Consider the following 25,974-nt stretch of genomic DNA (forward strand, 5'->3'; position numbering starts at 1 on the left):
ACCATACTACCTTGGCTATATCTATTTTTTTAGTTAATATGTTGGAACACATATCGGCTACTAGAGGAACATTACCGGTTTCTGGTATAAAAGGGAATTCCACTCCTGTTGAAATGAATATTATGAATATATAATGATCAGTACTTCGAACCTAACTAAAGTTTTGTTTTGTGGCGGCTAATTTTGAGTGTTTTTGGTCGTAGTCTGGAAATTTTTATGTCTGACGTTATGTCTTCTACTGAGGTCCACCACAATCAACTGCGGTCTACCGCAGTGGTAGACGAAACGTCAGGCAAAAAACTTGCAGATCACGACCAAAAAACCTGGAGCTTTCACACACTATCTCGGGCCGTGAAAGTTTGCAATCTAAAGTTTTGTTATATTTTTCGTGTTGATGAAAAAGATATCGAAGACATTCTACGTTTGAGAATGTATATCGTTCCGCTGATGAGATTTTTTTGAAACTATTCATACTGACTTGACATTTCCACTTTTCATATTTCCCACATCTGAGCTTTGTTTCCTTTCATCATAATTTTTCAGTTATCATATGGTAGCTATACGGAGTTGCAAACTATTTGAGTTTGATTTCACAAAGTTAGGTGGAATTTGAAAGTGCTTTTTCAAAATATTATCAGGCTCCAAAATGGTACAGAACTTATCTGAGTCTAACCAAGAATAATCGTATGAAAGTTTATCGTTTGAACAAACATTTTTCTCACTATTCTTCCTCACATCACTTCTGCATATATTTGTCAAGCAAAACAAAAGACATGAACGGATATAGAAATGTGGGCCATTGGCATGGTCCAAATTGCAAATATATTTAAAAAATATTCTTACAATGTTAACAATGTGCTGTTGTATAAAACTGTTGGAAACGTGATTATGATAGAAAGCATTCTAAATAAACGAATTATGAATGAAAAAAATGTATCTATCTATATCTATATGTATATTCTATATACTATTATGACTGTGGAAGTTTGTGAGGATGGATGTATGTATGTTTGTTTGTGGTTCTTTCACGCCTAAACGACTGAACGGATTTGGATGAAACTTCACATGAATACAGCTTATACATCAGAATAACATACAGGCTACCATTTACGAAGGTTTTGTGTAATTTTGTTCATGATATAACGGAAAGTATTAAGTAAGTCGGAAAAATTCTTGCTCCCTATGCAAAATACTGAGCCATAAATACAACAGAATTAGATATTTTTTACAATGAACATTTTAGAATATTTGTCAAATTCTCAAACAAAAGATACAATTGTCGTTTTGAGTATTCATTATAGATAAACTTTAACTTTCACACTAAGTAATTTGGACGAATCGTTTAAAAGTTATCACGATAAGATTAACTTGACGCGACGCGTCGCGTCTATTGTAAGATAACGGGGAACGATGCGCGAGGGTAGGAGGGCGGTCGAGCAATGAAGCACCATCGCTAAGAACACGACCCGAACGCGGGCAGACGCGTCAGGGCAGACGTCTTTGACGGTTGTATTAGTTTTGCGAATTTCTTTAGAGGTAACATAATTCGATTCTCGAAGCTATTCATTACTTAGTGCAGTTGGCATATTTTATTAGTTACTGTATTTTTAATGTATAAATATAAATTGATAGATGTTGCCCGCTCTTATATTAACGAACAGCCAAAACTGAACGTAGAATTTATAAATGTGCAGGTAGGTTCTTGGTATAGCGTAAATAAGCATCAAGAAAAGGAATCAGGAATTTCCATCACCAAGGGATGACAATAGGGGTTCAAATATTGTATTGGATTTCGTCAGTTTTGGGTTCATAAAAATATTGTAACTATTTGCTTGAAATGATCTGTCACGAAACTCAATGTGATAAACCAAATTCTATGCGGGCGAAATCGCGGGCAACAACCTGTACAAGTATAAATGAGTTGAAAATCTATACATATTTTTTACCCCATCTCAACAGTTCAAGTTTATCACGTCTGTTTTTAACTTTGATAATTTGGAATAATAGCGAAATAATATACTCTCTCAAACTTGAAAGCATTATAAAATTCAACGAGAGGAGTGAAAACATGATTTTCATTTCAATTGAAAACTGTTTGTATGGGTTTGGAGTGTATTTCATATAAATAAACTCACTCTACTTACCATCAATTGTATCATTATCACAGTAAAACACGTAAGATGCATTTGGGTTCAATTTCCATGTTTTCTGGTCAGGAATGGATCCTGTTTTGTCCAATTTAGGGGTGACTATGTTGACATGACCATGTTTTGTAGCTTCCTTAGCCGCCACAGACGACCAAGTTCCAGTCACTACGTAGTCGGCTATACCAGTTTTACTCATCAGATTCATAGGAATGGCAGAAAAAGCTCCTTGTCCTCCACCTTGCATGAAGAGAATTCGGTAGTTGGGAGGAATGTCTCTGAAACTCAAAATATTCTGAATGAAGAAATTCAATGCTAGCTTGTTTGCTGCAATAAACATGGTTCTACTTGTTAATTGAAATTAGAATACTATTTTCCAGCTGAATTTTATTGCGTTCACCATTTGAATTGAAATGAGTTGTTAAAATGCTGTTAGAGATTGAACCATCAACTGAAGTAGTGATAAGATTATTTCATTCATTTTTGGGGGTTAGTGTTTTATATTTCTGTTTTTTTTTATTACACAGATAGGTAATTCTGTGTAATTCTGTGTAATAATTACTCAGATAGGTCATAATAATGGTTTCAACGCAGATACTATCCAGAAGTTAGTCAGGAAACAAAGCCGGAAAGTCACTCACAGATTTCAAACAGCCAGAAATGAAGAAATGGGTAACGCTAATATATTTTGGAAAAAGAACAGAAATAATCGCAGGTTTTTTCAGAAAAAACAATGTAGAAGTAGCATTTAGACCACATGCCAGGTTATCTCATTTCCTTTTCAATGCCAAAAGTAAGGTCGACAAGTTGGAAAAATCTGGAGTTTATAAGCTTAAGTGTCCGCATTGTAATAGTGTTTATGTGGGACGATGCGGACGAAATTTCCAAAAACGGAATGCTGAACAAGAAAGGTTCTTCAGACTAGAAAAAAATGATTTGACATTTTCAAACCATTCCTTGGCATGCAACCACAAGTTTTCGAATCTAAACGATACGGAAATTCTGCACTATGCAAAAAAAGGTTGCAAACTCAATTATTTAGAATCCTTGGAAATTCACAAGCATAAACATTGCGGGTGCAACCTGTTAAATGATCAAATCGATTTAATTTACTCTCCGGTTTTCAAATTGGCACATCCGCAAGTACCTGAATGGTATATATTGGCGAATGTAATGAATCATTGTCAGTTTATTGTATTAGTTTGAGAATGTTCAAATAGGACGAAACTGCAGTAACGTTAGTTACAATTAAAAGTGGTAAAAAACATAGAAATTTTCATTTCTCTTTTCATTATGATCTTCTACCACGTAGTAACGGCTACATCAATCAATTTATTAAACTTCCTCTTGACGATGATCACTTGGTGAGTGAAACACGTATCGGAGTGTTAAAATAACGGTTTGGTGTTGGAGTGTTCTGTTTTCCCATATTTTTAATCTTGATCGTTAATAATAAAAACAAATATCTGAAATTCCATATAGGTTGCAATCTTCAACAATTTATGATTTGAAAGAACAGAAAAGTGAAAGGTTTTGCACGATTGCTGGTGAATAAAATAATGTAATTTTAAATATAAGTAACTTTTTGCATAAGAACCAAGTAGTTGACGCATACAGATATGCACCTCTTGTCTTATTTGATTTCATGTAAATTTCAGTTGTTAGTATTAGATGAGAAAAATGAAAAATATACCGTTAATTAAGAAACAGCCCATTTGAAACGTCAAGTTACGCAACTTTATATTTTGGTTTCATTGAGATTGCCTTGTTTGTTTATTTATTTATTCATTTGAGTGTAAATTTAGTAATTGAAGTTTGACCCTTCACCTGCCGACAGATTGATCTGAAATGTGGTACACACATTAAGTTTTCATGACAATACAATTCAATAAATTCTGTATTATTGTTAATCCAAGATAACCGCAGCTACAAAATGCCGGATTACATATTTTTTCAAAACTACCTCAATATGGGTATCAAATGACAGGGCTCAACTAGTAGAATAAAAGTACACTATGGAAAATATGCAGATTGAATATAATATATACAAAGTGTCCTCGACCTAGTGAAGGTTGACCCTTTAAATTTGAAATGACAGTGTTGTTGAAAATGTTTTTGAAAAAATCTAAATTTTTCGGTAGACTGAGGGTTTTGAGAGTTCTGTTTCCCTGTATTTTTAATCTTGATCGTTAATAATAAAAACAAATATCTGAAATTCCGTATAGGTTGCAATTACAATATATACAACGAATTTTGGAGGATATAAAAATGTTATTGATATATTTTAATATTTTTCCAACGCACCCACTATTTGTAGTACAAATTTTCAGCCGTCTACGAATAGCGAAGTTCTGATCGAAACGAAAATAATGCATTTTCAACTGTTGAATAACAAGTGGGCTGAATTTATACTCACAGAAGTTCCCTCAAGACAATCTGTGCATTATTGTTGATTTTATTATATTCATCACTCCTATGACTTATTTCGACCATGCTCATGCCACAATGCTGATACGAAAGGAATTCATTCTGAACTTCCTTCATAACCTAGGAAAAATATCTTGTGTCAATAATAATAATGATCTTCATGAACTATTTTGGAACAGTATAGGAGGAATAGTAAAACAGGTCAAATAATCGCCAGAAATATAATGAAAAAATGGGGAGATGAATATCAACTACAAAAAATAACAAAAGTTTACATCCTAGTTACAGTTATGGAATACTGTGCTGTTGATATGAATTTTTGTATATTATTTGTGTGTTATAAAATGGCTTATTATTTCAAAATTATTGCGATAATAAAAGTGAACGGTACAATCAGCTATCGATAGTATTTATAAAGTAGTTTCAATTTGCAATATCAAATCCACTACCAGAAATAAATTGACGAAATTTCAGGTTACCTGAATTTGATATTCGATAAATTTTTTGGAATCCTCTTCCTCAATAGTGAACTGTACCAGTTCAACAGAAGTGTTCCCTTCTTAGATTCCCGACTAATACGGCGAGAGGACAATTCCTTAATAACTTCGTGGTATAGAAAACCACGATCATCTGGCAGATTTTTACACTATAACTCTTTCCATCAGGAAAAACAAAAAATAAATCTAATATTGGGGATGAAAAATCGAGCGGTGTGCACTACTCATAGCAGCCTTCGTTCACAAAATTTAAAAAAACTTGCAGAATTGCTTCTTCAAAATGGCTACCCAAAATCTCTCATTTATAAACTACTCTTCAACAGATCTTCCATTAACACAATTCTAAATAATAATAATAACAATTTGTATGAAAATAATAATTTGCATAATAATATTAATATAAATATTACTAACAATAACAATTCCCCACAAATGACATTCTATTTCTCGTTACCTCATCTAGATAGCCTTCCATACAATCTTAAAAAAAATTTTAGTCAATTTGAACATGTGAAATTAGCTTTCAAAAATCTGAAGACTATTTTCTAACTTGAAAGACAAAGAAGATATCATCAATTTATCCAATGTGTTTTATTCCTTCCCATGTTCCAGTTGTGAAAAGATTTACATTGGACAAACGAGTATAAAATTAAAAGACAGAATCACTTAGCACAAGAGTGACATACGATGTAATAAACCGTCATGTACCCTTTCTAATCACACCATAAATTTGAATCATGCTTTTTCTTTTGAGAATGTTGGAATTTTAGACTCAGAAAAGAATACTCAAAAAAGAAAGAAAAGAAACACGTGTCCGAGGTTTGCCTCCATTTTTTGAGGCAAAAAATGGACACGTGTTTCTGACTATTGGCCTCATCAGCGCGGTGCGGCCAATTGCAAAAATAGACAACAACTGGTTACCAAAAATTAAAAACTTCACATATGCACGGTGTGCATTATCAATAGCTATTTGTATAAAAAGGGAGGAAAGTGTTAATTTTCCTCTGTAGTGGCCATTTTAAGGAGCTCGTCACACCTGCATGCTCCTGAAATTCCGAAAATCAGGAGAACCTACAAAACAATGAAAAATAATTTAAAAAAAAAAGAAAAAAAAAACTGTCGACGCTGGAATTCGAACCAAAAACTACAAGGCCGTCATGAATAATGAGCGGTGCACCAACTCACTGCGCTACTGAGCCTAATAAACTACTTTTGCGTAATCATAAACATAGCATAAAGCTTTAGCTCTATTATAATATTTAACTTTTATTTTTTAAATATATTTACTTCTCGAAAATATGTTACCTTCATTAATAAATAATTATTATCGGGGGCTTCCAATAAAAATTCCTCTCTTGAGAAGGTTTTTGCCTTATTAGGTTTATATCCTTGGTTTTGCCTTTTCAAGAAAGCAATTAATTTTGGGTATTTAATATCCATAATTTCTTTTATTTGAAGCATGGTACGTAGCATCGAATACTTGGACCACAATGTAGAGGCTTTTAGTGTATTTGCTAATATCGAAAAATATCCCAACATAACATTTTCTGAGTAAATACGAAATTGAGAATTGAAAAAATGTTTTTGGGGGACTTTCTAACGAAGAAATTGATTCGAGTATTCGTGAAAGTAACTGTTTTTATTGCAGAATATTCTGATAGTAAAGTAGGAAGATATAGTGTACCGAAGTGAAAGTAAAATACAAAACCATAGGATTGATGAATTCAATTCATATATGTGCGTCCGCCACTGGCAAGACGAAAAACAGTTTGACTTTTATAATAAATATCTACGTACTCACCTGATTTGGTAATTTTGAAGGTCCAGAACCAAAATTCAAAACATTTTCCACTGACGACATCGTTATTGATCAACTCAATTTATATATAAGTCTTTTCTGATATTCAGAATTGTCTGCCACGTTTAAAACACGAGAAACTTGACAACGCTATACTGCTATAACCTCAATTATATCTCCAATTATTATGAGTTTGCTTTATATTAACAGCGAAGTTCATAGGCGGGGTAATAATATATGAATTCTGTTTCTGTTGAAAACAAGTCTCTTAAACTAGTGATGCACTGTTTGAAACCTTTGGTGTAGTAATGAATGTTACTGGAGTTTTTTTAAACTGAACTGTTTTTTTGTCGCTCCCCCCCTAAGAAGGACAACTCTCAGAAATCGGAACTTTTGCGAGCTAAGAATGAACGAGGTCTTATCTTTCAGTAAATTGATGGATGTAGCGTTACTACGTGAGAGGATATCGTCATAAAAAATGAGCGCTAAAACTTCATGTGTTTCACACCACTTGTATTTGTAACTATCTGTTACTGCAGTATGTGTTACTGCAGTTTCGTCCTATAGGACATTTTCAAAGGAATACATTAAACTTATTGTTCCAACGAATACATTGAACATATTTTATTCAGTGAGTATCAATCAGTTTATTGTATTCGTTCTAATATGACGAAACCCCAGTAACTATATATTAGACAGATATACAGGGTGTAACTAAATGAGTGTAAAACATTTAAGGACGTGATTCCTCATCGAAAAAAAAAAGGATCTTTCATATAAAGAAACTTCATTGGAGCATCCCTTGTTAAGATACAACCCCTTAAAGGGGGTACATAAAATTTGTATAACAATTTTTTTCACAAGCACTGAAAAAGTTACAATATTGAAATTAACCTGACGTTTTGTACTACTAAAAAGACACTTAGCCAGTAATTTATTTGGTGTACCCCATGGTTGTAAGGGGTGGAAAACGTAACCTCTAACATTTATTCCCAATGTAACTTTTTGTCTTATTATTTGTTTACCATTTCTATTTCATTCTAAACAAAAAATGTCTCTTGGGTTTTTTGCCGAAAATAAACCAGTTCGCAGCAAAAAATTATTAACAGAATGGCGGATTACATATTTTTTCACAACTACTTCAATATGGGCATCAAATGAGGCTTGACTAGTACTATAGCAGTACATTATAAAAAAGATTCAAATTCACCATAATGTATATAAAGAACTTTGTCAACTCAGAATCGGGATACAAGCATGGATCTCCCATCCAAGTCAAGATTTTGTATCGTGTCGAGGACTGTGTGGCTAGAAATGATACTTCGTTAACGACACACCATCCAAGTTGAAGTAAAAGGTTTAAATGTACCGACAACTATGTGGCATTAGGGTGAATGAATATTAGAAATTGAAAATTTGGCAAAAAAAATATATATTGGAAATTGTTTTATTGTGGAATGTATTAAAAACTGAAAAATACTTTGAAAGGTCCTAGGTACCAGTCACCACACCACTCTCCTCAGCAGTCTACGGTATTGATTCGATGAAAAAATATTAGAATTTTTAAGGGTTGTATTAACATATTCACTTAGGTTATTCTTTTTTTTTATCTGCTCAGTAGATTGTTGAGGAGAGTGGTGTGATGACTGTTACCTAAGGACTAAGGACTTCAGTTTCGAGCACCTTTTTCAATGAAACCGTTTGAAATAAAAAGTTTTTTCAGTTATTTTATTTATATCTGATATTTAATATTATTGATTATTCATAATAAATGATATAAATTAATCAGAAATTTATTACCAAAATATTTCGATTCCTTCATTACGTACAATAAGTCAAATCATGACTACAACACAAGAACAACCAATCAATTCCACATTTCCAGGACAAGAACATAGCAATCTATGAAATCGTTGTTTTTCAGAGGATTGAATGATTTTAACCAATTACCATGCCACATTAAAGACTCTGTTACTTTATATTCATTCAAGGCTCAGTTGAAAACATATATTACATCACGTACTCTATGAATTTTCTGTTTTTTTAATGTTTATGTTTTACATCATCGAATTGCTTTATTAATTCGAGCTTTTATGTGTTCTGTATACATTGTGTTACATCGTGTTACATTGTGATACGTTAAATATTTCATTACCTACCCACTCGAATAATTGTTTTTATGCCCTAGTATAATTGTAATATGGAACTAACTATTCTGAATACTTCTGATTAACGTATTTTATTGTAAAAAGAAATTCACCCACTAAGACACAAACAACGAAAGTAAGTATACTCTCGGACTTTTGTCTCGAAAACAGGAAGTAACGTGATAATCCCTCCCAAACTTTTGTGCCTACATTCACGTAAGAAAAATTTCAATGCCACTTTATTCAATATGAAGAAAAGTTATTCGTATGTATGTCAACACGGTTTCAAATGTACAACACATGAAATTGTGACTTCAAAATCGAGTATAGGAAGTTCTTCTTGAATGGTGTTATATGGCTGAAATACAATACTGAAATTCTAGGTCAGTTCTACTGAAGTTGCCAGTGAAGTTGCTGTCCGACAGCAGGAAACTGAATGGGATATGGGATTCGATTTAACGTCTGTCACATGCTGGAATCGGGAAATACACTTGCTTCCAGTTGAATTATGCTCTGTTCAGCATGACTATATCATGTAGTCTGATAGGTAAATTTCACACTTCCCTAAAATCACGGGTTTATGGTATATCGACTAGATGATTTACATCACACTGCTCAATGTACATTTTATCAATTTTTGTTGTATTAGAACACATTCTTTCATAATCATAAACTCATCACAGACACAAATTTTCCGTTACGTTAATAATTATATAGTTTGCCTGAATAGTTTTAAATATACTACTCTGTTAAAAAAATAGGGTGAATTTTAATTTTTTTCAAAAAATAGTTGTATTCATCAATTTCCATTTTGTTCTCTTTTGTTCGAAGCAGTTCTAATATACACTTTTTAATATATCCTTGAACTCTCTCAGCGATTCGTTTTCTCAATCATCGTGAAGCACCGTCCTTTCATGGGTTTCTTCAAACTTGGGAACAGGGAAAAGCAATTCATGGAAGCAATTCATTGAACTTGGAAAAATGTTTGACTAACAAGAGCATAACCAGAAGGAAAATTGCGATGAAAATTTTTTGTCGACGACTCATTATTCATCAGACTATCCACCAACTACACATTTTTTTATTTCTCAATATTCATACTCAATGGGTCAAAATATTTTTATTGAAGCGCCCGAATCGACGTCGCACTCAATTGAAACTATAAATATCAGTGCTAGTTAGTTTTTCAGATATATTAAAAAACCTCTATTTTTCAACTTGATTGTTCATAGCTCAGTGTGAAATAGTGAAACGAATGACAACTTCATCATAATTTTTGAAGATGGCGACCAGTAATTGTGTGAAATGGCACTTTTGAACTAAACACATGGGCTGAAAAGTCCTGAGACTGAGAAAAAAACGCGGTTTTTTTGTTCAAAATTGGCTTTACTCATCAATGCAATCTCCATCAAGAGCCATACAATAATTTCATTTTTCTCTAACACTTACCACTTTTGTATAACGATTCATCTTTTGCCCCAAAATATGCCTCAATTTCAGCAATAACTTCTTCATTCGAGCGAAATTTCTTACCAGTGAGCATTATTTTGAAGTCTGCGAATAGTCAGTAATCGCTGGGGGGCAAATCTGGCGAATATGATATATACGGGAGGAATTCATAGCCCATTTAATACAGTTCTGCCATCGTTTTCATTGATTTGTGACACTGCGCATTGTCTTGATGATGCAGCACTTTCCTTTTCATCAAATGACAATATCGGCCTTCAAACGCTCCAATAAAGCTATTTGTTATTCATTGTTGATGTATTTCCCTTCTCAAGATAGTCGATGAATATTACACTATGCACATTCCAAAATACCGAGGTCATAACCTATCCAGCCGTTAGTTGTTCTTTCGTGCGCTTTGAACGAGGTTCACCAGTTGCTCTCCACTCCGATGACGATCGTTTCGATTCCAGAGTGAAGTGATGGATCCATGTGTCATCCACTGTCACATATCCACACATTTTGAACAAAGCTCTCTCATAGTCAAATGTGCATGCAATATATAGCTAACAGGTTCTATTGATATTTTTACAATGCCAGCTTACTCAGCAGATGACCTTGTCATCCTGGCAAGGTCCACGTCGGGAAGGGTAGCTTGTAATTTCCTCCAAAGCGCGTTGGACGTTGTTCACAGTTGGTGCCTGAGGGGGCAGATGTTTGTCAATCGCAGCAAAACTGTGTTAATCTCCTTCACTGAGAGGAGAAAATTGGACGATCTAACGCCACTTTCCCTCAATGGTGTGGTCATTCCATTTGGAACGGAGGTGAAATATCTTGGCATTGTCCTTGATAATAGACTCACCTGGAACGTTCACTTGGAAAAAATTTCACACACAGCCAGACTGTCTCTATGGACATGTCGAAAGATTTGTGGTAAAACTTGGGGCTTAGGTCCCAAACAAATTCATTTGATTTATGTGATGATTGTCAGAACAATGATCACTTATGGTGCAATTGCTTGGTGGCCGAAGGCTTTGCAGAAGCTCTCTGACTTACAGAGACAGGCTTGTCTGGCTATCAGTGATGCTATCAGTACCACACCGTCAGCGGCCATAGAGATCCTCCTCTTCCCATTTTTCTGGAAAGAGAGGCAAGATGGACTGCATACAGACATGTGCACATTGCTAATTGCACAAATCAATTCAATGCAGATTGTAACAGACTGTTGGTTGACAATGGAAGTCAAAGCATTCTGGAAATGAACTCTGGCTTTATGCCTCCATTTGTCAACTACGAACTGCCTCATAAAGTACTATTCCCGAGTAGAGAGGACTGGATCCTCGGGGAGAAGGAGATATTAAGAGCAGATAGTTGTTGGTTCACAGATGGATCAAAAACACCTTTCGGTTCTGGTGCAGGTGTTTTTAGTCGCAGACCCAGGATAGAGTTATCTACCTGCCTAGGATCTTATGAGACTGTATTTCAAGTGGAAATTTACGCTATTGTATTGTGTGCGGAGAGATTGGATAAATCCAACCTCACTCACAAGTTGATAAAAATATTCTTGGAAGCTCTTGGCTCCTACCAAGTAACATCTATATTGGTAGCAAACTGTCAAAAACGACTCTCCTCGATAGGAAGACTTAACCGATTGTCTCTGGTCTGGATTCCTGACCATACTGGCGTGAAAGGCAACGAAGCTGCTGACTCTCTTGCAAAGGAGGGTGCTGCAAGCGGCTTCATAGGACCAGAACCTGTCATTGGCATCGCTTTGAACTGACGGAAGGCAGTGTGTGTCGCCTCTGTCTGGAGTTCGGCAGATCCGTACTCTTACCATCTGACCTGAAAGACCACTCACCATACAAACTAATCGGCTTCGTTAAGGAGCTGGGTTTATTTGGCCGAGTGTGAATAGGTGTGAGCCACAATGAACCCTTGTGGGTTGCGATGGAGGGTCGAATAGACCCACTCACTTCAACTTTTCGATCATTCAACACGATTTTGTGAAATTTTTTTAATGTTTTCTGGTGTTACTGCCTTATTTGAAAGTCCACTGAAGTCAGCAAATCAATGTTTAATTTTTGTTTCTGATTGAGCGGAGTCTTTGTAAAACTTCTCAAGACCTTGCTTCGCTTGAACGGTATTTTCCCATCAAGAAGCAGTGTAAAATCAAAACACGCAATTGTTTTCGATCCATTGTTTTGAAAATAAACAAAAGTAGTGTCACTCTTAGCACAATATCTCACAAACTCATAAGTAGAATATCATAAAATTTCAACATCATCCTTTTAAAGGTGGGTACTAACTGAAAAAACGGTAATTGCATTAAGACTATCGCCTTCTATGTATTAGGCTCGAGAATTTTCAGCCTAAGTAGTAGTCATGTATCATCTTAAAAAGAGTCAGAATTCATTTGGATCCGAAAAATCAACCCGTTTCATTCAATATGTAGCAGCTTGAAGTATCACTCATACCAAGTCAAACTTATTACTTCATTTAAAGACGTAACAATCTGAGATGACGCATGCAAATTAGTTTCGAACACCGCGAATCAAGCGTGCTAGTTGCTCTGACACGTAACACATAAAGCGTGTTTGTCAAGTAATAGGTCTCCCTCCATACGAGATTAATATCAGCGTTGATTTACGAAAGGCATTATTGAATTCTCTTCACCTTTAGACTGCGAAATTGAATATGTGGATACCCTAATTACTTTACTCGGGGTTGGCTGGTGAAGTGTGTGACGCAATTGTGTCGAAAACAGCATTCTCGCCATTTTCGAATGAACATGCCAGATTAGTTTCAGGAGACTTGTTGATTTGATTTCATAAGTTCTTAGTTGTTCGTAATTTAAGAAGGTGGATTGGTTTGATGAAGTCTTATGAATCACTGAGAAGTTCTAAATCAATATAACCCCGTTATTTGGAATGCCTCATTATCTTCAGAGTGAATCAATTATTTCCGAAAGCAAAGCTTGGCAGGTGACCCCCTTTTACACGTTTATTGAAATTCTTTGGATTCATATGTGTAATTGATTACTTACCTACTTGTTTTATTTGGGGAAATTCATGATCACTTTGATGAAATGAATAAAAACACCTTTGTCTAATTTCCATTAGTTAATTCATTTCTACAACCTGTTTCAGGTTATACCCCATTATCAAGAACAATACATTTGAAATCTAAAAACGTGGTGTTATAGGAGGTTTTCAGGTAAGCTGGATGGAGATATGATTGAATGTAAAGGGATGCCAACTATAAAAATTCAACAGTGGAGACCTACATAAAAGGAGTTGATTGTTTGTGGTTATATTTTTCGGGTGTTTGATTGATTCTTCAGTTTTCATGGCTTTCAACAAATTCATTTGAGTTTTGTAGATAAAAATTATTATTATATTTAAAAAAAATGTGTTTCGGACATGTATTTAAGAGAATGCAAAATTCCTTAGTCATAAATGAGTTTGTATTACATTCATCTAATTTGTTTTTTACAAAGGAAGAGGCATTCATCTGTGGAAATGTTCGGAAACAATGTATGTGCCCTTCTATTTCATAATTTCACAAACGGAGGAGACACATACTGTCTTCCGACAGTCAGAGTCTTGCATATGCTGATTCAAGTGACAGTGACTTGTAAGAAGGCCTGTTGGATATCTTAGTTCATCCCTACTGTAGTCCAACAACTGTTTGGTATCAAGCTTCGAAGCGTGAATAAACGCCTTGGAGTGAGCCAATACTGGAAGGAGAGTCGTTTTTGGCGATTAGCTACCAATTTAGACGTTGCTCGGTAGGAGCCAAGAGCATTCAATGCCGCTTGACTGTTCGAGAATATTTTTATTGACTCATACATGAAGTTGGCAGATTGATATCTCTGTCTTGGGTCTGCGACTGAAAATACCTACACTTGAAACTGAAGGTGTTTTTGATACATTTGTGAACCAACAACTATCTGCCCATGATATTTCCTGCTCAATTTATGTAGGTATCCATTCTTGAATTTATAAGTTTGACAACCCCGGTAATTTATATATTCTTCCGTGTTGAATTTTTATATTTGGCACCCCTGTTTTATACTTGTGATGAACTGTTTGGAACCTTTGGTATAGCAATGAATATTAATGGAGTTTTTTCCCAACACCAAACCGTTATTTTAACACCTCAACACATGTTTTGATCACCAAGTGATCATCTTCAAGAGAAAGATCAAACTGATTTATACTTATAGGATAAAACCCGAAACTGTGGCCGTAAACATAAAATAATTAGTAGAAATTAGACAAGTCTTTTCATTCATTTTATTTGGAATGATTATCGATAAATTACTCACGCTTGATATTCCTACGGTTTTTGCCGTGACTGGTATTGACTGATTGATTAACTGCGATATTATGGCTTGCCAGATACCCTTATGTTCTCCATTGAACATCAACCACCTGTTTATAAAGCTTTGACATTCAGTATATTTTTTGTTGATGACAGTACTCAGATGTCTGAAAGCCAGTATTGTATGTCTCTGAGAAACTTCAGCTTGCAGTGACTATAATCCATCACTGCAATTTTCTCAGGGAACCCATGCAACAATTTTCTGCAAGAACTTGAATGTATTAGACAGAACTCGACATAATAATGTTGGAGTACACGTTTCTCAAATGGCAAAGGTGTCTTCTCAAAAACTGAACCACTATTTCTAATAAGAAACTTCACGACTAAGCATACCCCGAGTTTCAACCATTCGCCTGGAAGCGATACTTCGTAACAATATTTACATTTATACACTGAGGTATTCAGAAAACAACCACTATGAAATATTAACAAATTTTGTTTCGAACAACTTCTTCATTTTCAGCTCGATTATGAAATGTGCTTCAGTTGATAGGAAAAAAAGGCCTGGTTTACACATTATAGAAGGAAAAACAAAGATATGTTCCTTTCATCTAGGTTCAAGACACCCTATGTTGGAATATAGCTTTTGGGTGACACTCAAGACCACCCGGATTGATGAATGATTAGAGGAGGCATTACGTTTTCTCATCATATTTTTTATTGGTCACAATAAAAATTAACAATTGAATGATAACTTGAGAAGCTATTGGTTAAAAATCAAGTGATAAAGCAATTTTTCAATATCGGGTGTTGTCCCCTTCACCTTGGACAACAACTTCCGTTCTCCGAGGCATTTCAAAAACTGAAGTTCCAATTTAGCCCTGGGGCATGTTATTTCACTCCCCTATGAGCAGAACACTAAGATCATCTGTATTAATTTTTTAAAAAACAGATTAATAGCACTTCTCACACGTCTATTCGTGTCGTACTATCGTCCCAGATATGATAGGATATTGCATATGACGAATACTTAGAGAAAATTCAATGTTTTATTCGATAATTCATAAATTTAAAAGAAATCGTGATATAGAAATGAATGATGGGATAAAATAGAAATATACTTTATTGTCCAAGAAAATAAGTAAAATCTTATTGAAAAAGCTTGTTAAAAATCAGGTATAAGTATATAGCACTTCAAAGAATAAAATAAAAGAAACAATTCAAAAACACAAATAAACAGAAACACAATTTGAGCAAAACTAAGATCACATATCTAATAGATGAAATATAACAATAGAAAATAAAATTTGATAAATTGTAGACAAAATCGTTTGTATAGTCCCTTTCAAAAGATGTAAATAACAAATATACACAATTTGAACATAAGTTCACATGTCATGGCAATAAAATAACATATATCCCAGTATGAAATATAATTTAAAGTATAGATGTCAATATAAACAACAAAAAAAAAACACCTGAGTATATTGAATCACAGCAAAGTTCCATTGTAATATTCAGCAAGATTGCAGTACGCTTTAGTTGCAAGGGCATCTTTAACAAGATTTCTGAACTTTTTATAGCTTTTTTCCTTTCTAATTTAGTAAGGTATGTGATTATACATTAGGTTTTTACGTTCATAAGTCAAAGAATACTTGGTCTGGCTTGTTTTTGGCAGGAAGATGTATTTTATTTTCAGTTACTTGCCGGGTTATGTAATTTGTATGTTCCGGAGTTCCAACCATATTATGTTTTCTGTAAATCAGGCAAACAGTTTCAAGTATGAAAATACAAGTAACAGTGAGAATTTTTTCTCTAAAAAATAATGGTCTGCATGACTCACGCACACCCACCTCGCATAAGTATCTAACCGCTCGCTTTTGCAAAACAAACACTGAATGGAAAAGTTGTTGACTGCAAAATCCACAGAAGGCACTATATCTCAGGTGGTGTTGTGTTTTACCTGAAATATCTAAGTTAAATCCGGTCTGGAAGAACGAAATATTGAAATTCAATGTCAGTCAAAAAAGTTTGTTTTTATTCTCTCTGTTTTAGTTACAACAACTGAACATCAAACTAAATATAATCATATACAGGGTAAATGAGAGAGTAAACAAATAATAGTGAATATACATACTGAACAGGTGGGACTCAATCAGGAAATGGTATATCATTTTTGTTGTGGATGAACTCAGTTCATTTGAAACTATTCGAAGTGCATAACATCGTGATGCCAATTTTTTATTCAAAGCTGAAATATGTTGATCAAATTTTAATTTGTTATCCATGAAGATTCCCAGAAATTTGAATTGCTTTTTATTCTCAAGAATTTGTCCATTCAAGTATAACTTGTTATTATCACAGCTGAAGGTGACTAGGTTTTTTTTTTATATTAAAGCACAAGTAGTTAGAGTTACACCATTTTTTCACTTCTTCACTTCTTAATCACTAGAGAAAGTTTGTTTCATATTAGAAGTATTTTTTCCATGCCAACGGTGCGTGGTGTCATCCGCAAAGATAATAATAATAATAATAATAATACATTTATTATTTACCAGTACATAAAAATAATACAAAATAACTTTACAAAACAAAAGTATCAAATGCAGGTAAATAAAAGGAGAGCAGTTAGACTCTGCAGCCAATTCTTCCACAGCCCCCTTGAGAAGCCAATAAATACATATACACGATAAGAAAAGTAAACTATACATTTTCGAACTCTAACCAAATATTATGTTAACAACTATGATTGTTGAGTAGGATTTCATACATAATGGTAAAAATTCCTTGAATTGAGAGAGTAACCAGGTCATTTACATAATTGAGGAAAAGAATCGGGCTCAGTACTGATCCTTGTGGAACGCCCCATAAGATATCCTTAGTGTGTGATAGTTTTCCGTTTGATCTCACTAACTGATTTCTATCATTCAAGTAAGACCTGAACCAACCAGTTATCACACACTCCTCTAAAGCCATAGTAGTTTAACTTTTGCAAAAGAAGTTCATGATTTACACAGTCAAAAGCTTTGGAGAAATCGCAGAATACTGCAGCTACGACCTCACCATTGTTGAGATGTGTGTAGACATGTTCAAGAAAGGAAAAAATTGCATCATTTGTGCCTTTTGCCTTCTGAAAGCCAAATTGACAGTTGGTTAATATATTGTATTCATGAATAAAAGCTAATACCTTTTTTCACCATTTTTTTAATGATTTTTGAGAGTGTTGAGAGCATGGAGATAGGTCTCAAGTTATTTGGATCTTCTGCATTACCACCTTTGAAAATAGGAATTATAAGAGCTGTTTTTAGACACGAAGGGAATTTTCCAAGGGAAAAGGATTCATTTATAACCATCACTAGTGTATTCAAAGAAAATTCGGGAAGGTTATTTGAAATTTTTACTGAAATTTCATCAATGCCCGTTGCATATTTGTTTTTATTTTCTTGCAAGATTTCTTTCAGGTCTAATAAATTTGTGTCTTCAAAGTGAGAGTTGTTGGGCATATTTACATTATTTAAATAATCCATAGGATTTGAAGTAGAAACGAGGGATGAATTGAGTTTTTGAGTAATTGTGCAGTAAAAATTATTGAGTGTTTCGTGATCTATATTGACGTGTTCTGGAATTGAATTTGATTCATTTCTTAGACTATTCACTATGGCCCAGTTTTCTTTGATTTTATTATCAGCTTTGTTTATTCTACTCTTGTAATGAATTTCTTTTGCATGTTCAATTACCCGTCTGTAAATTTGACGATATTTGTTGAAAAATATTATAAACAAATTATCGGAAAAATATTTTCGTATTGAGTGTAGCGATATCAAGTTGGTCGCAGAAATTTTGATGCCCTGTGTAATCCACGATTTATTTTTTTCTTTAATCTTTATTTTCCGTTTAGGAAAATATTGTACAAAAAGTCTGGTTAATAATCCTTGGAAGGCGCCTATAGAATCGCTTGAAGACAAAACCTCTTCCCATGCAGTTTGCTCGCAATTGTGTTTAAATTTGTTAAAATTTTTGGAGCTGTATATTTTACCAAAAGAATGATTTCTTTGAGTTATTACTTTTGATAGGGAATTTGAAAATTATACCTTCATGGTCTGATAGATCAGCTGAGATCACACTGCACGTCAATTTTTCTTTATCCAGGTTTGTGCAAATATAGTCGATAGTAGTAGATGAATGCTGTGAGACTCGTGTTTGTTCTTGAACTGACATTTTCAATGTTTGTTTGAAGGTGGTTGACAATGTTTCGTGGTGTATTTCATCAATTCGGACTTCCATTGTCTGATATAATATAAATTGATTTGATAACCCTGAAAAAAAAAAACAGAAAGATTCACCGAAAATAACAATTTTATTAAACGAAAAACTGAAATCACACAAATAACATTCAAGCAACAACCAAACAAATAAAATTTGAAATATTAACAAAAGCTGGAAAAATTGAAAAATTAAAAATATTATTAACAAAAAAATGAAAAAATGAAATTAAAATATTTCAAACCTAGTTGATGACTGTTATCACTCGAAGACAATTTTGGATACTAACAATCGAAACGTTGGTACATAATTTGGTTTGAAATCTTTCAATTTTGTTTTTTCATTTTTTTGTTAATAATATTTTGTTATTTTATTATTATTTCAATATTTCAATTTCTTCAGCTTTTATTATCATTTCAATTTTTATTTGATTGGTTGTTGCTTGTATGTCATTTCTTTGTAATTTCAGTTTTTTGTTTAATAAAATTGTTATTTTCGGTTGATCTTTTTGGTTTTTTTCAGGGTTATCAAATCAATTTATAATATATTAGACAATGGAAGTCCGAACTGATGAAATATGACATTTTCATATGATAAGAGCGATGTGTCGAGTGCCTGAGTAGATGCAGAATTTTTGTCATCATGATTCATGTTGAGATCTCCAGCTATAATAAGCTGAGAATTGACTAGAAGGTTTGACAAAAAAATCTCCAATCTATATAAAAAACTGTGACATTACACATTGGTGGTCTATAAATACAAATAAAAAAGATATGTTTTTTAGTATCATGTGATAACGAGAATTCAAATTCCTTTTGAAGGAAATGAAAGAGGATGGAACAAAACTGAATACAGGATTCGTTTGAGTGTCATGCAGAAACTGTTTCATCACAAGGTGACATGAAACTAGCCTCGTTGAGAAATATGTTCGATGTGAATCAATCTGGGATAAATTTACTTCCAATTAACGAATAGATAATAATTTCGAATGAAAATTAAGAAGTTATTCAAGATAAAAATTTGCTATCATATTATCAAAATCAATTCTCGGATCTTAGAAAAACTGTCAACACTGAAATGAAAGCAGCATAGAGTCAATTTACAAACATAGCTGAAAATAATATTTTATCTGTCAGCTCGACTTTCTGGTTTTTCATACACAGTGAAAAATGCCATTCGCGTATACCGGGTATAATGAAACTCAGTGATGAGTTATTCGATAAGCCTGGGGATATTGTCAATGGATTCGCCAAGTACTTCAGAAGTTTGTACTTGGTGTCTGACGAGAATATGATTCGTGAAAATCCTCATGATTCTGATTCAGATACATTAAACATCCCTGCCTTCTCTAGAATCGATATTGTTACTGCTTAAAAAAATTAAAAAATAAACTCACCGTAGTCCTAGTCTTGTGATAAAGGACTGTATCGACGTTCTCTCTATAACTCTAATAGACATATTCAACTTAACAAGTCTATGTTGTTTATTTAGACTTTCAGAAAGCCTTCGATCAAATAGACCGTTATGTTCTTCTCAGCAAATTGACAAAATTGGGATACTCTAACTAACTGCTTACCTAATTGAATCTTATCTAGTTAATAGAAAACAATCCGTCGAATATATATCTTTCAAATTGTCTCAGTACGTAGTTACGTCTGGGGTACCAAAAGGTTCTAATCTTGGACCTCTTTGATTTTCAATTTTTATTATTAATCTGGCAACCTCTTCAGATATTTCTAGCCTACTATTTGCAGATGACCAGGAACTATATTATAAAATCGACGACTTTACTGACTGCCAACGTGTACAACATCAATTATATGAATTAGAATTAATTGATAGTTCAACAAGAATTTTTTGAACCAAATATCCTGATTGATATAGAAGTTATTTCTATATGAAATGAATCAATCCTAGTTAACCTACAGTTTACCGAAAATTTAACGATGGTTGCCCATCATTACCTCTTCAGTAGCAGGTTTCTATGAAAAATAAAACTGACTCCTCCTGAATCAATGATTCATATTCATATTCATCACCAGGTTGAGCATTGTCACTCAAAAATTTCAGATGCAGAAAATGATATATTTTCATAACAATGAAAAAAATAACATTGTCATAACTCGTCCGTTACACTTTTACATAACACAACATAACAAAAACGTTTACAAAAAACTAAAGGATGGTCCAACAAAATCAATTGAACAAAAAATTTATAGAACATTGGCTAAATATAAAGACATGCTAACCAAAACAGAACGCACTCAACTAATTTCTCATTTTAGTAAACCTCCACATTTCTATGGTTTACCAAAAATACATAAACCTAATGTTCCTTTAAGACCAATTGTAAGTTCCATTGCATCTCCCTGTCAGAAATTAGCAAGATACCTTTTGGAAATTTTGAAACCAATTTCAGGAAACAGTAATAGTTTCCTAAAAAATACAACCCATTTCATAGATAAACTTAAACACATAACACTCAGTGATGGTGATGTTCTGATGAGATTTGATGTTGAAAGTCTTTTCACGAATGTTCCTGTTGATAAAACTGTTCAAATTGTCAAATCCAGGTTGGAAAATGACTCAACTTTAAAACATCGAACGAAGTTGGATGTTAATTCTATATTAGAATTTTTAAAATTATGTATAGACAAAACCTATTTTCAATATAGAGATGATTTCTATCAACAAGAATTTGGCATGGCTATGGGTTCCCCTTTATCTCCCATCTTAAGTAACATATATATGGAGTATTTTGAAGAATCTTTTGTTGAAACTTATCAGAATGGTCCCAAAGTTTGGTGGAGATACGTTGACGATATTTTTGCTATTTGGAATAGAAACAACGATGACCTGAATACTTTTTTGAATTATATCAACGAGCGGGAGCCGACAATAAAATTCACAATAAAGATTGAACAAGATGGTCGACTCCCTTACCTTGATGTAATGTTGGAGAAGTCATCAGATCAACTTGATACAAATGTTTATCGGAAAAAAACACATACAAATAAATATCTCCACTATACATCAAATCATCATGCGAGTGTTAAAAAAGGTATAATAAATTGCCTTTACAAAAGAGCTAAAATGATATGCAATTCAACTGAAAATCTCAATAAAGAAATATCATCAATTAAATCTGTTTTGAAAGATAACGCTTATCCAGATTCTTTCATAAATTCAACGATAAATTCAATAGAAAATAAAGAGTCAATTAAAAACCAAACGAACATACAAACAGCTTCACAAATTCAACAACATCCAACTCAACAATTACCGACTCAACATCCAACGACACCTTTTACAACTAACGTTATGCCTTACATTCCAAGACTATCTGAAAAAATAAGACGAATTGGAAATAGATATGATGTTAGAACTACTTTCAGAACAAAAAATACACTGAGATCTATACTCACACATACAAAACCCAACAACACTGAAGAAAAAACAAAAAATTGTATTTATAAAATACCTTGTTCTTGTGGTAAAAGTTACATTGGTGAAACCTCAAGACCATTGAAAGTGCATGAGAATGAACATCGAGATTATATAAAAAATAGACAATTGACAGGATCAAAATCAGAACACATTTTAAAATCAGACGGTGAACATCGGGTGGAATGGAATAGGACAAGAAAGATTACCAATGAGCCTCATTCTAAGAGACGTAAGCTAAAAGAATCAGCGTATATTCTCATGTCTGGAGAGAATTGTATCTCGAATAGCTCCTTAGAAATAGACCGTACTTGGCTACCCATCTTGAAGAAAACTTTGGACAGTGGCGAAATGGCAACAAACTGATATCGGAGAGTACCTTGTATTACATCGAATATTTCAGTTGTCAATCAACAACATTGACATAATTTCATATTTCAAAACTTCTTTGACATCTGTCGAAGAAGTAAAGAAATAAGCTCTCAAAAAAAGGAATAACTGCGTATATATTCGAATTTTTATCTATTTCTGAAGACGGAGGCAGATTTTGGCCTCCGAAACGTAAAAGATAAGTATAATTTCTTAATAATTTTTTTTGATAGGCAAAATTGTGAAATACGACAAGTAACTGATAAATAGAAGATTTTTTTTGTGAAAAATACTTTGATTTTTACGCAGTAACTTATCGGGGTAAACTAAAAAGTTTGCCCTTCTACACTTGTATAAAGTTCTCCATTATAATTTTTATAATTTTTATATTTTTTCAGATTGTGGAAGGTAACAATTACCCAAAAAAAGGTCGATAAAAAACAACGATACACTTTTCCAACAGTGAATCAATCTGAGTGTTCAACCACCGACTGTATTGTCCATACTATCTTATACATATACATACATTTATTATTATTTTGTAAGAGTGAAAACTTCAAATACTTGGAAATAGATGACCAGTTTATATCATGGAATATTATCAAAACAGACTGGGGGTACATTCCCTACAGCGACTTGATACTCACTCAGACAAACTTCAATGTGGTTCCCAGAAAATTTATATCGTAAACTAATTGAATATTTGTTTTGAGAAAGACGACCTCTCAGCCAATTTTCCAGTCGTCACACACACAACCAATTCCATTCTCAAACTTCATCAATATATTTGCTTTCAACTTTCGATAGGAGTAGTTTTCGACGATTTGTTCAAATTATCACAGGAGTTGAACTCTCTAAAACGAGCTTTTGAGAAATTATTCGGTTCGCAGAATACCATGTGTAGTTTTAAATGATAGTTTCTGAATTAATAATTGGATTTTGCATGAATCGACTACAGTATCAGCTGCAAAATACTTGCTGGCAATCAGCATAAATCAGCTTCCCTATTACTTCCGTTTAAAATCATTTATTATTATTCATTATTTGAAATCATTGTTATTTTTGCGGTAATTTGCGACCATTTTTCAAAATGTTCAGAATAAGGTAGGCTGAACCAGAATCCAGCTCAAGAGTGCTTTCATACGACTCACTAATCAACTGAGTGGAAATTTTGCAGAATACATTTTTGTACTGTTTTTTGCGATATTCTTTTTCATCGATTTATGGGATTATTGAATGTTGATCATCATTTTCATACATAACTGAGAAATGAGTCACCCTTATGCAAAAATACTTTTGGAAACTTCATATAATAATCAACCAAACAGACGTGTTCACGGAGCCTTACGTCAAAATTTCTACCGGTTTAGCCTGTATATACCGCAGACCATTCGCCACACACTATTCTATATACCTGATTTTTTCATTATATCTCGTTTTGGTTTTGCATTGAACAGAGTTATGTCTGAATTATTATTACTCATGAAAGCTGTTGATATTTTGTAGAGAAGTAATTTTGAATATTTTCTGAAAGTTTACCTGAGTAGTTAATGCTACTATACTTGACTATATTCTGTTCTCGGCAGTGTTTCATGAGTTTCACCTGATATTATCTTTTGGTACCTAATTGTTTACGGCAATTTGCTTGATTATTTTCAGTTCATCTTGGAAGAGTATCAAATATAAATATCCCAACCAGTAATTTATTCAAGATTCAAATCCTTGAAACACAGTTCTGAATTCAGTATATCTAGCGGACAGATTATCAAATTTGAATATCAAAAATAATATCAAACTAATATCATTCGACCTAAAAAACATGTTTTCTAACATTCCAACAGACGAATGTCTTCCCCTCATGAAATACATTTAGATAAGAGTAATGAAAATCCATAAATAACTTCCGAATTTAGCAAACTCCGTGACACATGTCTTGTAGCGTTTATAAAAACGTACTGTACATTTCATTTCATTTTTATTCCACCGAAGGTAATCCTAATTGATTTTAAAGAAAGTTTCCTGAGAAGTAGGCAATCCAATTCACACCTTTTGCCTCGCTAAAATTTTCACTTCTCATTACACGTATGATAATTAGTTTCTGGTAAGGATTGGTAAGTTTTCTTTCCAATAGGACCGATTCAATCGGATTCCTTCGAGGTAGATTTTTTATTTTCGTTAAACCGAAAGTCAGGAATGCCGTGTTGCCAAAATTATTTGGGTGAATTCCTCAGAATAGACTTGCGCGGTAGGTGATCCTTGATCATGAGAACGGCAAGGAGATGTGCCATTTTGGAAAGGGGAGTGATGAACGAGAATCTCGAGAAGGGATTTGTTTAGTGGTGAGCCGTGTGGTCCAATTTCAAGGATTTGAACGATATTGTTTCGGATATAGTTCCATATATAGATTTTAAGAGTTCCATAAATGGTTGCACTTTTTGAGGATTCTACTGGGTCACAACCACTTTTCCAGAACGAGCGACGCCATATCTTTAAAAATGTTATTCGTGATTTTTTTGGTTAACAGAACCCTTCGTTTAGGAAGGTATGAAAATTTATTTCGATCCTTTCAATTGCATATGAGGTTTACCTTTCAGTGAATGGAACTTTCGAATGAATTTGCATTATAGAAATTGTTTTTTCAGGGTTTTAGTATTGGAGACTTTTTATAATAGTTGTAGCGTATACATTTTTTTTAAACAACTGCACAAGCTAACGGCAGCTCTTCGTCAGGCAGCACTGGGTCATGGATTCAAAATACATGATTTTATTATTATTTCTACGTTACCTTTTATTTTTTGATGGTCAATTGCCATGGAGTGCAACTGAAGTTTTTGGTGTTGTGGAACTCAGAAACCTTATGAGTAGGTATTAACAGAGAGTAATGAAATGAAAGTTTAAAATACCCCATTAAATTTTAATGATAACCCAAATACATGATATACAATTAGATGAGTATATACAATAAATAACGATTTTTTTTATACTGATCAGTCTTTCAATTTTTCGATTTTCAACCGGTTTGATGATACCATCTTGTAATATCAATGTAATATATTGAAAATAGGAAAATTATAATTTTCAATCAGATGATACCCATATATAAAATAACTTCAGAA

The 25,974-nt window shown here is 33.4% G+C and overlaps 2 protein-coding genes across 6 annotated transcripts in view; one reads left to right on the plus strand and one right to left on the minus strand.

The window, feature by feature from the left end:
• LOC111511253 (Diuretic hormone 44 receptor 2) overlaps nucleotides 1–25,974 on the plus strand; it is a 329,140-nt gene that overhangs the window by 142,066 nt on the left and 161,100 nt on the right. The window lies entirely within an intron of this gene.
• LOC111507255 (phosphoserine aminotransferase) overlaps nucleotides 1–25,974 on the minus strand; it is a 45,782-nt gene that overhangs the window by 17,133 nt on the left and 2,675 nt on the right. For 2 of the 4 annotated variants that reach the window (XM_074180603.1, XM_074180604.1), the window contains exons 2-4: nucleotides 4,561–4,691; nucleotides 2,145–2,422; nucleotides 11–105 (exon numbers count right to left, since the gene is read on the minus strand). In XM_074180603.1, the coding sequence (XP_074036704.1) occupies nucleotides 11–105; nucleotides 2,145–2,422; nucleotides 4,561–4,691 (504 nt within the window). Of the gene's footprint in view, nucleotides 1–10; nucleotides 106–2,144; nucleotides 2,423–4,560; nucleotides 4,692–6,869; nucleotides 7,133–25,974 lie in introns of those variants that run through there. The other 2 variants (XM_074180602.1, XM_074180605.1) reach the window with 2 other exon arrangements.

This window comes from Leptinotarsa decemlineata, unplaced genomic scaffold (assembly GCF_025532065.1).
Source record: "Leptinotarsa decemlineata unplaced genomic scaffold, Ldec_3_MD MMD2_tig00026299_RagTag_RagTag, whole genome shotgun sequence".
NCBI lineage: Eukaryota > Metazoa > Arthropoda > Insecta > Coleoptera > Chrysomelidae > Leptinotarsa > Leptinotarsa decemlineata.